At 36.5% G+C, this 18,812-nt stretch overlaps 1 protein-coding gene across 3 annotated transcripts in view; it reads right to left on the bottom strand.

The window, feature by feature from the left end:
• Positions 1 to 18,812, bottom strand: part of DLC1 (DLC1 Rho GTPase activating protein) — a 530,175-nt gene that overhangs the window by 322,410 nt on the left and 188,953 nt on the right. For all 3 annotated transcript variants that reach the window (XM_063637785.1, XM_063637784.1, XM_055287572.2), the window contains exon 3: positions 2,191 to 2,340. In XM_063637785.1, the coding sequence (XP_063493855.1) occupies positions 2,191 to 2,340 (150 nt within the window). The remainder of the gene's footprint in view (positions 1 to 2,190; positions 2,341 to 18,812) is intronic.

The raw sequence follows: 18,812 nt of genomic DNA, 5'->3' as shown, positions 1-18,812 counted from the left end.
GTACTTATCTCATTGTAAAGAAAAAATTGGCATGTTGGGAAGGTTTCTAATATAGCAGAATGAGCATAGGCTTTGGAGTCTGACAGATGTGGATGCAAATGTGACCTTTGGTAAATAACTCACCACTCTCCATCAGTGTGAACACAGGTAAATTAGTCATCCTCTCTCTCTGAAGCTCAGATTTCTCATGATAGGACTGTCAAGAGGTTAAATGAAGTAACTTTCATAAAGGTTAGCATTCACTAAATACTTAGTCTTGATCTCATCCCCTACCCCCATTCATCCTATGAGATTGGCTATCTCAGCAAGCCCTAAGAGACTGGCACACTCTGAGTGCCTGGATAAAACCAGGCTTGCAAAGGAGAAAACTACTGGATCCTGGGCTGTGTCGATTCATCAGGCCATAGCCAATCTATAAGGCTTTATCTATGCAGCCTCCTTAAACATTTATCTCTACCTGTGCTTTAATTTTTTTTTGTGTTAAAGACATCCTTAAAGACTATATTATTCTTGATAATTTTTATTATATGCAGAACTTATTCTGGCATTTTCTCATAAATATTGTCAAACTGCGGTGGGGTTGGGGGGCGGTGAGTGTTTCACTGTGTGTCTTGTTCTTCCTGCGAATCTATAATTTCACAGTGAAGTATGAGGGTGGGGCAGAGGCAGTTTGTCCTCTGTATCTGGGTCAGTGCTACTTGGTAGATGGTCCAGGTCGTAATCCTGCCATTATAATCCTCTTATTCCACCACACAATTATCAAATGGAGTGGAAAGTTCTGTGGAAAAAAATTTGATGGTGAAAGAATGTTAAAATTAGCTTTAAATTCCAAGGAACATAAAAAAAGAACAAGAGGTGACCTAGAATATCATAAATATCAAAAAGGAATTTTGAGAACTTTGGGATATGTCTTATTCATCTCTAGCTCAAGGCCTGGTGTGAGTGAGTCTAGTATAGGGGAAGGAAGAAGTACTAAATATGTACTCTGTGCTTGATCCGTGCGGTACTTCTTACATACATTTTTAAGTTTATGCCTCCCAGTGAGCCATTAGTTAGGAAATAATATCTCCATTTTTCACATGAACCTGCAGTTGAGAAATTAAATAACTTGATGTTCCCAGAAAGTCAGGTATAATGCTGGCATTTGAACTCAGACCTTAACACTGCAAAGTTCATAATGTTTCCACTGTATTATTTTGCCTATTCTGAATATATCTCTATTTACAGAGCTAACAATTGTGATATTCCGTGAGCTAATGTGTGCAATATGAAATCAAGTTTACAATTTAAATGAAGGCTAAGAATTTGTATCAAATCGTTTGATATGCAACAGTTATATTTCAGTAGGTGCTCAAATTTATATATATTATTTTCTACTGCTTTGCTCTCAGGTAAATACAAATTTCTTGACTTAATATGCTTGTTATTGAATAACAGAAATAATAGATGAGTTGAAAAGTGATTCATAGCTTAATCATAAGTAAACCCAACCATCACATTTCCTAGAGCTGCACAAACTAAGCCCTTTAATATGATGCTGATAATAAATATGTAAAGCGTATAGTTGATCCTAGAATGTGTCTTCCAAATTTTGAGTGTTGGTCTCTTAAAGGAGTGTCTATATTATGTAAAATCAGCACGCAATAAAATGAAATTCTCAGCTCTGTCTCTTTCACTGTATTTCACTATGTGAATTTTAGAGTTTTCTTAAGTTAATCTCATCATAAATTCTTTTTTGTAGTGTGCTAAGTTAGTTCAACTGGCATCCATCCATCCATCCATTTATTCATGTAGCAAATCTACAGTAAGATTTCTTCTATATGCAATACAGATTTGTGGGACAGTCATAGACATAGTACTTGCTAACAGAGTCTCTCTCATATCAGAGAAGACTGACAATTAAGGAAGGTTCGATCACTACAAAGCATAATTTCCCAAGGTGACTTTCTTTCTTGTTTAATGATAAACATGTTCTTTTGTATCACCCATTTCTCTCTGGACTCTCTTCATAGAATTATGCATAGAATGTATGCATGATGCATAGAAGTATTTTGGTTATCTTTATGGTACTGTACTGGGGTTATATGTTGTTAGATGCCATTAACAAGGATGTTTCCTTTACAAGAGGGACTGTATAAGGTAAAGAGATACGACTCCTATGGGAAAAGAAGTAGAAAGTGGAAAGCTCACAGGAACGTGCCGCCGCAGGTTTGTTGGTGTGTCCGATGGAGAGGAGCTGGTGCTGAGGGCATTTTCTATGTCCTGATCAAGCTGGTCCAGTTTCATAATCAGCAGCACCATGGAGTCCAGCCGCGCCCTATCTCGATCTTCTCTTACTTCCTGAGGAACAGAACATGTTGTTATTGAATCTGAAAGGCCATTTCTTAACAAGAATAAAAAGTTCCCTGTTCTTCAATGTGACAAAAGGGACACTGAATAATAGGCAGTCTTTAATTAGAAGAGAAGTTCCATTCTGTATCATCAATGGGCTCTTCATCGGGAAGATACTGACCTAGAGCCAAGAAAGCATTTTACATGAATATTAAATATATATCTTGTAAATCAAAGTGCAATGAAAAAAGAAGTATAACAACAATGAGTAATGGCATGTATTTACTATTTTCCCACTACTTATTTTTGGGAAAGATTATATATTTTTCTTCTTTTTTCAGAGTACAAATTGATCATTTAAAAGGTATTAATAATTATTTGTGGCTAGACATTTAGGGTTGCATAGGAGATAATATTTTTGGAAGACTCTTTTGCAGTATAGTAAAAACGCTGGAAAAGAATTAAGCGAGGCAAGCTTTCAGTTTGTTCAGGGGAACAGTTTTCCTAGCATGGGACCATTTACCCACTGCTACTTAAAGCTATATCCTTACCAAGATTTCTTCACTTGAGTTTCTTTTCTTTCACACACTTTTATAAAACGGCTCCCGCAACAATTTGTATTTTTGTAAATGACTATGGTTACTTATTCTCAATTCTCTATAATACAGACATATATTGATAGAAATATTTTTCTCATAGGAGTAGCAAAAGCTTCTCACTGAGCATATAGAGTTACTTGAGCATGACTACCATTCTGGTGTGTTTAAGTCAAGTCAGTTAGTTCTAGGAATCTTCCAGATTCCCTGTGTTGTGCAAGGTATTAGGGTGGGGTAAGGTACTGGCTGAAAAAAAAATACTGTAGAAAGCACAGTTACGTTCTTCAAAAGCAACATCTACAGAGAGATGTCATGCATGCCAGGTCGGCTCTTTTGAGGCAAGTCATCATTTGTGACTTAGGTTGCCATCCTCTGCATCTGTCTGATTATATTGATCTGGGCAAAATCAGCTTTAAAAGGACTACCAGTGACTGATCTCAGTGGGAAAATACATCTCGACAGAAGCCTGAGGGCTATCAGTACAATGGTTGAAGATTGAGGGTTCACTTTGATGATGGTTCCTTGTCAGATGAAATTGATGACGGCCTGAATCACAGCTTCATTTTTTTAATTTTTTTCCTATTTATTTTAATCCTTCTAAATTCCCCCAGCCATCATTAAAAGGCACCCCCAAAGAACAGGGTCTATGATAATTTTGTGGGTTAATTTAATTTTATAGAACTTTGTATATCTTAAACAGCAAGAGCAGATTGTTAATATTACAGAGGCATTATCTTTCACATGTGAGATAATTGGTTAATTAGATTAAATTTTTCAATCAGTTAAGCTAACATTGGATATGTTACTTAAGTAAACTCATCTTGTGCATGGTTTAACAGATTAATGCAAATTGAAACACCTAGCCCTGTTTTCACAAAGACAGATTCATTTTGAGAATACGTTAAGAATTTTTTGAGGTATGCTAATTCCTTCAGAATACTATGCTGTTGTTATTACTTCAATCTCCTCCTATTGTCTCTGCTGTCTGAAACAAGACTGTGACAGAAAATTACATTTTTTTGTCATCATAAACTATTCTTATAAAGGACTCCATGGTATTTGCGAACAAACAGACCTGATATTTACCATGTATCCTATCCCTCACTGCTACAGAACTTTGTTACTTTCAAAGAAGTGTTATTGATAGTATGATTGTGCTTATAACTTATTTAGGTTAATTCCCTTCTGAATATTCCAGATAATGGAAAAATCTGATTAAATAGTGATTAAATCCCAGTAATCACTCTTCCCATGGGCTTCATTATACAATTTCTTTTTCTTTTAAACCAAAGTTGTGTATGGCAAGATGATGATCTTTGCATCTCTATGTCCACATATGAGTTTGTGTGATTGTCTTTCCTTTCTCAGTTATAATGTTCTCCAGGACAAAGATACGATTTTTCTACCCGGTAGACATAGAGTTAAGTTATACACTGCTCATGCAATCCATTTTCAGGAATAATAATAATGAAATCAATCGGAGCCACTGAAATAACACCTCCCAAAGCCTTAGAAAATATTTCTTGATATTTTCCAACTACTACGTTAATGTTGGATAAAGCAGTATATCCTTCCGCTATCCTAGACAGATCAGCAGTAGGCTCAGAAACAATTTGTATTTGAATGAACTGGATGCTGACATTGTGCTTTAAAAACATCTTCAAATCCACGGGATGAAGATGAAATTATTTCAAATGATCTGCCAAAAGGATTGAAACCAAACGTTCTTACTCTATGATATTTCTGTAGAGAAATAAGCCTATTTTGATTCCTTTTTCTTCCTGGATGCATCCTTTTTCACTATCCATTACATTTAGCCTGAAGGGTCAAGTACACAGACCAGTATCATATATTACACATTCGAAAAAAAAACTTCACGAAATAGAATGACTGCAAACCTGATGCTTTGGATAAACACTATTGCTCTCATTTTCAAAGCCCCAGTATTAATATTTCACAAAGTTTTAACCTTTCGTAAGTTGATGGCTATACTCCAGCAAATATTTTCATGCCTGAAAACAGAGCAGCGTATTTGCAGATTTTGTCTAAATTGACATCTACAGTGGACTTAAAAAACTCCCTGTCACTATAGTCCAGGAAGAAAAACTTCTTAACAAGTGAAGCTGCCTACTAATGAAATTAGTATTTCAGTAACTTAACCTCTGTAAATCAAGACCAAGATGCTAAATTCTCTTCCCTCACATCTTTTCTTCCTTCTTCCCTTCAGTCGCTGGTCCAAGGGACTGAATATTTATCAGCAAGAAAGACGGATAAAAATCTCTGTTTTCCTGAATATTATAGTCAACCATGGGAAGATAATGAAAATCAACAGAGTCTTATATAAGATAGTTTCAAATGGGAGCAAATGTAAGAAGAAAATAAGTAGGGTAATGAGATACACAGTAACTGCAAGGTTGTAGCCTGGTCGCAGAAGAGCCCTTTGCAGAAGTGAGAGTTAAAACATGATGAGGGAGAGGGGGAGGATGAGATGGAGGAGATGATAGAGAGAGAGAGGCAGAGATAAAGATAGAAAAGAGAGAGAATAAGAAGGAGGAGGAAAAGAAAGAGGAGGAGAAGTGGGGGAGGAAGGGAGCAGTGATTGCAAGGAAGTCAAAAAGGATGAGGAAAACTGGAGAAACAGTGTTCAAGCAGAGTGAAGAGTAACATAGTGATGTTAAGGAGGAAATGGGTTTCGTTAATAAGAGAATCAGAAAAAAGAATACAAAAGTTGAAGGAGGGGAAGTGAGAGGGAGAGGGAATGAGTGCTAGTGCAAAATGAGGCTGGATTTAAATAGGAGACACCATTTTTTGTTTTAAAGGTCGCTATAAAGTGGTAAGTTTCATTCTTTCTGTAATGGAGGCCACTGTCAAGATATAAGCAAAGGGGTGATTTAGTACATTTTATAAACTTTTAGATTTCTTTCTTTCTCCCTTCCTTCCTTTTTTCCTTTTTTGAAACAAGGTCTCACTCTGTTGCCCAAGCTGTAGTGCTGTGCAGTGGCACGATCTTGGCTCACTGCAGCCTGGATCTCTTGGGATCTAAGTGATCCTTCTATCTCAGCCTCCCAAGTAGCTGGTACTATAGGCATGTGCCACCAGGTCTGGGGCTTTTTTTTTTGGTATTTTTTGTAGAGAAGATTTCGTCATGTTGCCCAGGCTGACCTCTAACTCCTGGACTCAAGAGATACTCTCATCTCGGCTTCCCAAAGTGCTGAGATTACGTGTGTGAGCCACTGCATCTGGCCTAGGTTTCTTAATACATATTGTCAAACATTTCTGAAACCTTACAATACTTTCCATCCAGCAATGCCCCATGACTAACGCATGCTCTTTATCCTATGGTTATTTTTTCTAGTTTTGGTCTAGTTGTGCTGAAGTCTAAATTGAACACATATTCGGTGATTGTAAAGAAATAACACGTTATTTTATTACAAGACCCCATACATTTTAAGATCAAAGTGGAATAGGAAAAGGCACTGTTTGTTTGGGGAGCATATTTCTTAGGAGCAGGAAATGGATGGGCCATGGTATGTTGGTAAATGTTTAGCAACTGAATCTCCAAATAAAATGGAAGTCCTTATTTGTAGCATTTGTGGATTTCCATGGTGTAAATACTCCCCTGACCGATTTCAAGCTCCCAACAAGATGTTACTGACTGCAGGGTTGGAAGAAATGTGCACAATTGGCCCGATCGAGCTGGTGTGAAGCAGTGTCAGCTGGCACATGGTGACTCCAGAACACACTGGGGTAAGGACCAGAAGGATGGAGAATTCTTCTTAGAATTCGACTTGAATAGAAACATTGATAGTTACATATATAGTTATAATTATGGTTTAGTCAACATAATAACATATTACAATAACACATTTTATTTTTTAAATACATTTATTTTCCTTAATATTGGAAGGAATTCCCTGGGCAACAGGGATTAACATTACTAAGAATTACCTGAGCAACAAGGAATTTACCTTGTTGCCCAGGTAAATTTTAGTATGAATTGTAGATTTCAAGTTTGTGTACTTGTGGGCCAGGCATGGTGGCTCACGCCTGTAATCCTAGCATTTTGGGAGGCAGAGGTGGGTGGATCACTTGTGAGGAGTTGGAAACCAGCCTGGCCAACATGGTGAAACCCCATCTCTGCTAAAAAGATATATATTTTTAAAAATAGACAGGTATGGTGGTGGGCACCTGTAATCCTAGCTACTACGTGGGAGGCCTGAGGCAGGAGAATCGCTTGAACCTGGGAGGTAGAGGCTGCAGTGAGCCGAGATCGCGCCATTGTACTCCAGCATGGGCAATGAGAGTGAAACTCCATCTCAGATAAATAAATAAATACATTTTGTGTACTTCTGGAGGATTTTTTTTTTTTTAGTAGTGGCTCCTTTAGCTCTCTTCCTTGCTCTATTTATTATTTATGTTTGTAAACTTCTTTAAAATTTATTATAATTAATATATTTTTTATTTCAACTTTTAGACTCAGAACTGCATGTGCAGGCTTGTTACATGGGTATATTGTGTGATGCTGAGGTCGGGGGGTATGATTGATCCTGTCACCCAGGTAGTGAGCGTAATACCTAAGAGGTAGTTTTTCAACCCTTGCCTCCCTCCCTCCTTCTCTCCTCCGTGGTCCCCAGGGTCTATTTTTCCCATCTTTAGGTCTATAAGTGTCCAACAATTAACATATTTTTATATTGACATTTATACTCAAGTCAAAACACAATTCTTTAAGTTACTGAAACGTCATTTGGATACTTCTCTCAACACCAAATAATTTGGAAATATAAAAGTTCAAGGTTCCAGTGCCTTAATTTTACAGGTGAGAAAATTGAACTCCAGGGAGTTTTTAAAATCACTGGTAAAGTCGAGACTAGAGCCTGGCTCTTCCCACTCCCCTTCCTTTTAGCTTTCCAGTCCTACATGTTGGTTTCCCTCCATGTTAAACATTTTAAATTTTATGCCCACTTGGGTATCATGAATTCTCTCCTTAACTTCTGCATCCTGGTTTTAATTCCTGTCAATATACAGAAACTGTGTTTTTGAAGAACACCAATTACTACAACACTAATTGCAAGAAACCTGTGAAGTGTTTGCCCTCTTTTCTTTTTTTTCTCTTTTCTTTTCTTTTCTTTTCTTTTCTTTTTTCTCCTTCCTTCTTTCCTTCCTTCCTTCCTTCCTTCCTCCCTTCCTTCCTTCCTCCCTTCCTTCCTTCTTTCTTTCCTTCCTCTCTCTCTTTATTTATTTATTTATTTTTTTCTCTTTTTGGAGATGGAGTCCAACTCTGTCTCCCAGGCTGGAGTGCAGTGGCACAATCTTGGCTCACTGCAACCTCTGCCTCCCAGGTTCAAGCGATTCTCCTGCCTCAGCCTCCCTAGTAGCTGGGATTATAGGCGCCTGCCACCATCCCCAGCTAATTTCTGTATTTTTTTTTTTTTTTTTTTCAGTAGAGACAGGGTTTCACTGTGTTGGCCAGGCAGGTCTTGAACTCCTGACCTCGTGATCCGCCCACCTCGGCCTTCTGAAGTGCTGGGATTACAAGCGTAAGCCACTGCGCCTGACCTTCCCAGTTCTTTAAACTTTTATTTAGCAATCATTTAAGGTATGTTTATTGACCACTATGTGCTGTACACTGTTTCAGAGGAAGCAACCTATTTCATATTTGTTCAGCTATAAATTTTAAAAAAGTTTATAGTGTCAAATTCTGCCTTCCTCTAACTTCTCAGCTTGTCCCACAAGAACCAGACAGAAATAGCAGTGTCTATATTCCATGAAGCAGCCTTTCAGATATTTGAAGAATGATGTGGTGCCCATGTTCTTTCATTTTTGGGTGAATCATCCTCAATTCCTTTAATTATTTCTCATATGACATGTTTTCAAATCCTCGTTAATTATGTTTACTCTTCTCTGGATGTGACATAATTCTGTCAATGACTCAATTAACTGTTGGTGCCCAGAATTAAATATATTACTCTATGTGTTCTATGACCAGGGCAGACTGGGCAAGTGCTTCTGTGTTCTATATACCCTGTTTAAAGCAGCCTAAGAATTTAGTGCCTGTTTAGAACATGAACAGGCTATTCTTAGTGGAATAGCTACAATCTGCTTTTTTAATGAGGAAAAAGTATTTAGTTGACTGTGAGCTGAACTTGAGTCAATGCTGTGATGTATGTCTCTTTTTCCCATTATGTGTCTGTGTAGTGCTAAGAACAGAAACATCCTGTTGCTTTGGGACTGCAACCAGCTTCTTTCAAAGTTTAGATAATGTATGTAGCTGCTGTGGAAGAAATTTCCAGTTGTATCTCTTTCAGACATAGGTCGATAGATACGAGGCAAATTAGGAGAGAAATTTCAATTCAATTTGATTTACTGTCAGAAACCTAAGATGTCCAAGCCCATGGTGGTAACCTGGAAATCTGAAAGAAGCTCCTAATTTACTTGGAAGAGCTATTTAGTTCTTGGGCAGTGAAGTCTTTGATTGCAGTGGTATCAGGGGAAGATGAATAGGGTTTTTAGAGAATCATTCTTTCCTGAAAGTGTCAGATTCTGTGAGGCTTAAATAACAGGAGTCTCCTCTCTGCTTCTTTCCTTCCATCTGGGAAAGATAATCCCAACACCCCTCTTTCTACAAATGCTCTTAATTGAACAGCACAAACACAGCACACACAGAAGGCGGTTGTAGAGGTGGTGCAAATTACTGGACATTTTGCAGACTGGAGAAATACAAAGTCCAGAAAAGAGTGTGCCTCTTCTAGAGAGACACATGCTCTGTTTTCCTAATGCCAGCATTTGGAAGAGAACCAAAAAGTTCAGTAAAATACCCAGATGCTTCCAAATAGTGAACGATTGGTTTGGCAAATAAAGCAGTGCTTGAACGCTTTGCTTGTCAATGAACAGTGGCATCACATAATCATGATAAATTAAATGCTAAACCGAGAATAGAACTGAAACTTCCTTATGCAAGGTTCTGGCCCCTATGCTGTCTTCAATTCAATATGCGTCTTACTGGTTATTCTGGGCTGGTAATACTCCTTGCTCACCCGTAAAAGAAAGGGACCTTTTAGCAAAAGACTTGGCTCAGTTTCATCCTGAAGTATTTGATCTTTGGCCAGCTGGACTATGTAAAACTCTCATATTAGCGTTATATGTTTCGTTTGACAATAAATTTCTCATTCTAGACTTTCCTTTCTTAAAATAATATCCTGTTTAAAAAGCCATAAAGTTATTAAATCTTTTTTTTTTTAGAGCAGTGAAGATTTTCATGTAAATTCACACTAAGAAGCTAATGTAATTATCCTAAGTCAGAATTTCTAGGCAAGTTAAATAAGTCAGTCTTAATTTTTATTCCACTGTGTTTCAATTTGAAACTTATGTAGACTAGCAGGAAAGGAAACAAACCAACAACTATTTCCTGTTTGCTAGATATATTGCGTTCAACTCCAAGTTCTAGGCATATTATCTATTATTAATAATATATGCCACTATGATTATAATATTAGGTCATGACGATGGATAGATAATATTGTTATTTAAAGTTGCAACAAGCAATCTTTTAACTGACATGTAATCATTAATTAGTGATCATGGCTTTATATTATCTGTTTATATTTATCTCCTATTAATCTGCTTCCACTTAATAAGACATGGTGAAGAAAATTGGTTTCTCTTTTGCTAGGTTTTTAAACTCCAACTAGGCTTCAAACGGAGCACTGATTAGCCAGAACTTTTGTAACTTGTCTACACAGTTTCCTAAATAATTTCGAAGGATATTGATATAGCTCGTCCTGAGAAGTGTTCGGAAGTGCAGGTGTGAACCAGGGGGGAGAACTGAAGCCCATTTTGGGGACTGGGATATAATTTCTACCTAAATCATTTCGTAAGTATGCCGGAACCAGTCTTCATTTTAAGTGCTAAAATTAAAGATTGGCATTCAGGTCACTAAATACATTCTAGAATATAGGATGAGTCTTGAACTGATACGTATTCTATACTATCATGCTTATGTGGTATCTGCCAATTCCTGTGACTCTTTTTTATTTTTATTTTTACAATACTCAATAACTCTTTGCTTTGGCTCAAGTTTTAAAGCAGACAAGACTTTTCTTGGTTTGAAAACATAAGAAAAATATCTATTTAACACTGAAATTCCATAAATTGTTTTTAGGAATATTATTGTGATCCTTCCTTTGCCATGAACAACAAAAAAAAGACATAAGTAAACATGTATTCCTTTTTCATAAAAAAGTACGCCTTATTTTTTTTTTAAAGTCTTGTATTGACCTGACTTCTGTCTACTTTTCTACCGCACTGTTGTAACTCTCTGATTCAGCCCAGTGGCCCCCAAATGTCAATCATCCTGAGTCCAACAACTTTATTTTCGTTAATATTTGTAGTTATTATTTTTACCACTGTATCTTCCTTAATACTTTATAGCTGTATTTTTAATATTATATATACATACTATATAATATATAATCTGATGTATTTCTAACACATATTAAACTACAAAATTATCAAAATAGAGATTCTTTATGCTATCTGATGTAATCTCTATTAAGCCATACTATGTTTTAGGAAATGCGTTACTACAAGTAGAGAGCTTCTTTTGGTTTCTCAAATATACATATCATCCTCTCCCTCATTTGCAATTTGAATTTGCAGACTTAGCAAATAAAACTATAGGATGTCTAGTTATATTTGAATTTCAGATAAACAAAAAATAATAATTTTTAGTATAAGTATTTCCAAATATTGTATCAGACAATATTGCATTGGACATAATGCAGCTAAACATTTTTATCTGAAATTAAAATGTAACTGGGTATTTTATGTTTTATCTGGCAGCTGTAGTTTTCATTCACGTCATAATGTTCTTTTGGCTTAACACACTTATTGCTGGGTATATCAGAGGAAACCCTTGGCTTCAAGGGCAATGTGACTCCAATGGAGAGGTCTCTCAAAGGCTTGTTTCTTTGAATGAATAAATAGTATTTATCTCCTTATGTTTAATTTTACAGCTTCAGTGAGTAGTAGTTTTCAATAGTGGCAGATTATCAGTATACTTGTATAGCTTTGGACACTCCTATGTGCTAAGGTTCCCCTGACCAAATTCTGATTTGGTAGGCATACGGGGAGGCTAAGCTATGTGTTTTTAAAAAGTTCCACGGATGTATTCATAGCATAGCTAGGTTTGAGGAACATTTTAATAGATTGCAGAGAAAACCATTACATGGTTTCTCACGAAAATTAGGATGACAGGAATTAGATTCTCACCTAGGGAAATTCCATAGTAAGACCTTAATTAATCTCCTATATTAACAGATTAAAAAAAAATACAACAAACAAATGTCAAAATGGGCATTTATAACATTTCAAACTGATTTGACATCTTTTGCTAGTGATTACAAACAACAAAATAAATTAAAATAAAAAAACCTCTTTTAAGTGGCAAGGACTTAGAAGGCAATGCTCTTCACCTGATTATGAGTCTAAGACACTTAAAGCAAGCATTGAGGATAATGAGGAAATACTGGAAATATTTCTATAAAACTATGAAAAAGTAAGAATGCTGGTTATCACATTTTCTACTCAACATTACACTTGAAGTTCTGCCCAATGCAACTAAAACAACAACAACAAAACAGAGATGATTATGTTACAAAGGAAGAAAATGTGTACCTCAAAAATCCAAGAGAATAATCTGACAATCTGATAATTTAAACAAATCAAAGAATTTGGCTTAACAAAGAAAAACACAAGACCACTCTTGTCCTCTCCCATTAATCGTTTAAAAAATGGAATAGGAGGAAAAACCCTCATATCACAGTAGCAAGAAAAGACTACAAAATACCTAGAAGTAACTAAAAAAAGAAATGAGCAAGACCATTATAAAAAAAAAAACAACAAAAATGTCGCCAAAGAATGTAAAAGACTGAATAAATGGAAACATATATACTTGCTTTGGAGAGGAAAGTTCCAACGTACTGTGCAACTAATTTGTTACGTGTACTCTCTGTTTCCCCACTAGATTGTCAGCCCCACAAGGGCAATCATGGTTTGTTTCATTCACCGATGCAAACCAAGACTCTAGAGCAGTGGCACATAATCATCACACAATAAATGCTTGTTGAATGAATGAATGAATGAATGAACGAGATATTCTGTTTGAATTAATTTAAAAACTCAAAGAGTCTAAATGAAACCCTCATAGGTTTTATGGGTTTTTAAAAAATGAACCCACCTGCAGAGCTGATTCTTTAAAAATGAAAATGAAGACCAAGAAACTATTATACAGCAGTCATACCTGTTGGTATTTTTATTCAAATGAGTTGAAAATGTATGTCCACATAAACACCTGCATACAGATGTTTATAGCAACTTTATTCATAATTGCTAAAGCTTGAACTAACCAAGATACCCTTAAGTAGGTGAATGGATAAACAGTGGTACATTTGGACAACATTATTCAGCACTAAAAATAAATGAGTTATCACGCCATGGAAAGATATGCAGGAAACTTAAATGCATATTACTAAGTGAAAGAAGTCAATCTGACAAGCTATCTACTGAATAATTCCAATTATATGATATTCTGGAGAGGCAAAACTATAGAGACAGTAAAAAGACTACCAAGAAGGAAGGGATGAAAATCCAGACCATAGAGGAGTTTTAGGGCAGTGAAAGTATTCTGAATGATTATATATTAGTAGATACCTGTCATTATACATTTATCCAAAACCATAGAATGTACAACACCAAGAGTGGACCCTGATGTAAACAATGAAATTTGAGTGATACTGACATATTGTTGTAGAGTCATTGGCTGTTACAAATGTACCACTTTGGTGCTGGATGTTGATGGTGGCTGTTGGCAGAGGGCATATAAAACTTTCTGTACCTTCCACTCAATTTTGCTGGAAACCTAAAACTGCTTCTTCAAAAATCCATTGAAAATATGAAACAAAATAAAATGGAAAGAGACTAGAAAATTTTTAGTGTGGATATCTTTCAATACACACAAAATTCAAAAAAAAAATAAATTTTAATTTATCTGTCAGATTAAAAATGACCAATATTTTGCTCATTTATCCCTCTTCACATTTTTATCAGTGTTTTAGGTAAATCCCAGAGACCATATAATTTCATCCACAAATGCTTAGGTATAAGTTGATTTTAAATTTCACCTGCAAGAGAAAAGGAGTCAAAATTGTAAAATCTTTTTTAAAAATCCAAATGTTCTATGAAACAACACACTGTATAAAGTGTCTACAAAGAAAAGATTAATGAAATTTAAAATGCAATTATAGACTGGGAGAAAATATTTAGAGCATATGTATGACGATGAATAAAGAAGTTATAAAAAGACAACCTAATAAAATTGGTCAAAGCAAACAAAGAGTCTATTAATAGAATAATTCCTAATGATTTAAAACCCCAAAGCATCACTGGTAATTAAAACAATACTCATTAATTATGAATGAAAATTATTTTTTTCATAAAAAAAAATCATGACCACACTCAAGTTTGACAATATTTTGGAAATAGAATTTTTTTGCCCTTTGGAGAGTAGCTTGGGAGTCTCTATCAAAATTAAAGTAGAACATATTCTTCAACCTGGTAATTTAATTTTAGATACCTATCTTAGAAAATTACTTGCACACCTGCAAATATAGTATAATCAATACTCGCTTCGTTGTAGCATTTTTTGCGAGTAGCCAAAGAACTGGAAATAAATTACTATCAATAGAAAATTTTAACTTAATGAGTTATGGCACCATTATTTCTTGGATCACAATGCAGTAGTTGCAGATTCACATGCACTGACAAGGCCATGAGTAATCTACGTAATGCTTCAGTGCAAGTTAGAAAAATGCCCCTTTGCGCGGGGGCTCACGCCTGTAATCCCAGCACTTTGGGAGACTGAGGCGGGAAGATCATGAGGTCAGGAGATTGAGACCTCCTGGCTAACACGGTGAAACCCCGTCTCTCCTAAACACACACACACACACACACACACACACACACACACACACACACACACACACACAAATTAGCTGGGTGTGGTGGCGGGAGCCTGTAGACTCAGCTACTCGGGAGGCTGAGGCAGGAGAATGGCGTGAACCCGGGAGGCAGAGGTGGTAGTGAGCTGAGATAGCGCCACTGGACTCCAATCTTGGCGACAGAGCGAGACTCCATCTCAAAAAAAAAAGAACAAGAAAAATGTCCCTTTGAATGGATGCAGCCATGTGCCAGGGTTCATGTTTAATGAGCAAAACACAGGTTGCCTATTAGCCCCCACTCAGCACTTTAGTTTGGTGTCCTTGTGCAGGGCATAACCTGCCCAACAGTACTTGGGACCCTGCTACTCATAAGGAAAGTGCTCTATGGGGAGTTTGCTAAGTAGAGAAAGAAAGGTAAAGAACGCTTTACACGAAGCTTTTCCAACCCCCAGCCCAGGACAGCTCTGAATATGGCCCAACATAAATTCGTAAACTTTCTTAAAACATTATGAGGTATTTTTGCGATTTTTTTTTTTTAGCTCATCAGCTATTGTTAGCGTTAGTGTATTTTATGTGTGGCCCAAGGTAATCCTTCTTCTTCCAGTGTGGCCCAGGGAAGCCAAAAGATTGAACACCCCTGCTCTACAGCATAAAATCCTTTATATATTTCTCTCTTTCTCTCTCTCTCTCCCCCCGCCACACACGAGCACACATAGACACATCCAGTGCAAAATTATTTCTCTGTGTGTGTGTGTGTGTGCACATATATATACACATATATGCACAAAAAAAAATCTGGAAGGATATCTGATATGGCTTGGCTTTGTGCCCCACCCAAATCTCATCTCCCCAGGTGTTGAGAGAGGGACCTGTTGGGAGGTAATTGGATCATGGAAGAGGTTCCCCCATGCTGTTCTCATGATAGTGTGTAAGTTCTCACAGGATCTGATGGTTTTATGCGTGGTGTTTTCCCCTGCTCTATGGCTGTGTCCTGCCACCTAGCAGAGAAGGTACTTGCTTCTCCTTAGCTTTCCACCATGATCATAAGTTTCCTGAGGCCTCCCAGCCATGTGGATCTCTGAGTCAATTAAAGCCCCTTTCTTTATAAATTACTCACTCTCAAGTAGTATCTTTATAGCAGTGTGAGAACAGACTGATACAACATTCAACCTTGGGAGCTGAATATGGAGCTGGGAGAGGGGCAAAGAAATTTACATGTTACAGTTTGAAATTACTCCAACAAGTACATGATGGTGAATTATATCAGTGATATAAAAATAAATGCTTATTGAAAACAAAAACACAAAAAATTACAATCTATAAAAAGCTGACACCACAAACACGAAAAAGCTCCCCACAAATTTTATTTCTTAACTGCATAACACACTTTATAATATATTTTTCATATACTATCTTTTTACCTTTGTTGAATTATGAGGGATTAAAAATTTTTTGGTATGTTCATATACTGACATACGCTGAAGTCTTTAATATAATGGCTGAGTACACTTATTATTGGTATGAAAAGATGTCCATATATTCAATAAATATGGTTACTAAAGTATACCTAAGATAATTTCCATCTTTATGTGTATAGACAATTTATCTTTGCCAGTATAACTAACTCACAGCTATTTTTGTTGAAAACTTGGTGATGATCTCCGTTTCTGACCATCACTCTCAATATGTTGAATCCTGGCTTGAGCAATTTAATGTGTGATCGGTTCTTCCTATGACTCATCGGCATTACAGTTTTCTTCTCATAGATTGCACAAATTCCTGAATATTTGCACTGTTTCTTTTAGCTCAAAGATAGTAAAGAATAGCATTATGACCTTGGCTTTCTACCATAAACCCAAACTGACATTTTCTAAGAAGTGACATAATGGGACTCTGTATGGAAAAGATAAGATTCAAAGAGACTTCATAATTGAGCACATAAAATATAGTTAGAAGATTCTGCATATGTTATTTAAAGCAATCATTCAGTGAATTAGCTTGTACAATACATGCAATAACCTGAGAAAAAGATAGTTATCTGACATGATGTTATTGTTATTTTTTTTAGGTGGGGGGCAGGGACAGAGTCTTGTTCTGTCACCCAGGCTGGAGTGCAGTGGCTCAATCTCAGCTCATTGCCACCTCCACCTCCCAGGTTCAAGCGATTCTCCTGCCTCAGCCTCCTGAGTAGCTGGGATTACAGGCGTGTGCCACCATGCCTGGCTAATTTTTTTGGTATTTTTAGTAGAGACAGGGTTTCACCATGTTGATCAGGCTGGTCTCGAACTCCTGACCTCGTGATCCGCCGACCTCCGCCTCCTAAAGTGCTGGGATTACGGGTGTGAGCCACCACGCCTGGCCCACGATGTTATTTTTTTTTTAAGTCACTGGCAACTAGTGCCATACAATGTGATTTGATGTAATTTAAAACACTTTTATCTAGTGATTTTATTTAGTGATTTAAGTGATTTACTAGTAAGTATTTAAATAAATTAAATCACTATTTGCTAGTGATTTAAGTAAATACATTTTGAAGTTTAAAAATATTATTAGTCACTTGTGAAAAACTATTTCTTCAAGCATAAGCATATAAGAATATGTTTATTTTTTCCCTTCATCTTCTCAATGTTATTTAAACAGAGTAAAATCTTTAATTTTTTTTTTTTTTGAGATGTAGTCTTGCTCTGTCGCCCAGGCTGGAGTGCAGTGGTGCGATCTCGGCTCACTGCAACCTCCACCTCCTGGGTTCACGCCATTCATCTATCTCAGCCTCCTGAGTAGCTGGGACTACAGGCACCTGCCACCACGCCCAGCTAATTTTTTGTATTTTTAGTAAAGATGGGGTTTCATGGTGTTAGCCAGGATGGTCTTGATCACCTCACCTTGTGATCCACCCACCTCAGCCTCCCAAAGTGCTGGGATTACAGGTGTGAGCCACTGCGCCCAGCCGATTTAATTTTTATCTTATTATTAACATTATTTCTTTTTTACCATTAAGGGCCTATAAATAACTTGAAAAAGAAGTGCTGCATAGTATGTTTGTGGGATTTTTTCTCTACATATAGAAAAACCAATAAATATGGAGCCATTTAATGTATACAGGTATAAAAAGTATTTCTGAAAAGCAGCATTATGTCATTTCACCCCAAGAAGTCCAACCAATGTTCTTGAATGTCTTCTCGAAATTTCCCCTGGGAAGTTTCAAACAGCTATGCCAAAGTTAGGATACAGCTTGGGACTGGCATGCCCTAAAATAAGTTTCTTATCTGTGAAAAGGAAAAAAGCCTTTCAGTATGCTTTCCACTTAGACAGTGCTCAGTTGAGGGTCATTTGTTTTTGACTGTTCACATGTTCGGTGACAGGTGTACCCACGTAACCTGATGCTGGCATCTATGGGCTTCCACATTATTCTTCTCTAGACTCATCACTTTGATCCTGATTCACTGTCTTCCTACATCCTAAGTTTAATGTGCATAAAATTTGCTCATAGAACTTGTTACATATGCAAATGTCACTGTATAGCAATTTAAAAATTGGCCTTGAGTTGAAGCTATCAACAATGACAAAAATCTCCATAACCTAATATTGAACACAAAAGGAAGTTGCAAAATGATGAATACCATGTAATGTGATTTGATATAAAATTTAAAAAACATATAAAACATGCATATAAAAGATATATATATAAAACATATAAAAGATATATATTTTATTAAGTGCAGACATACAAAATATGGGCACTTTAGATGATTCAGGATGGTGGTTACCTATGAACTTAAGGAGGGATGTGGAAGCAGAGAGATTCCCACCTATGCTGCACCATCTCTGAAATGTTTCATTTCAGAATCAAATAGAAATAAAACAGACCAAAATAGTATAAACAAAGTCTCTA

The sequence above is a fragment of the Symphalangus syndactylus genome, chromosome 1 (assembly GCF_028878055.3).
Source record: "Symphalangus syndactylus isolate Jambi chromosome 1, NHGRI_mSymSyn1-v2.1_pri, whole genome shotgun sequence".
Lineage (NCBI taxonomy): Eukaryota > Metazoa > Chordata > Mammalia > Primates > Hylobatidae > Symphalangus > Symphalangus syndactylus.
This window is presented reverse-complemented; position numbering and strand designations above follow the sequence as displayed.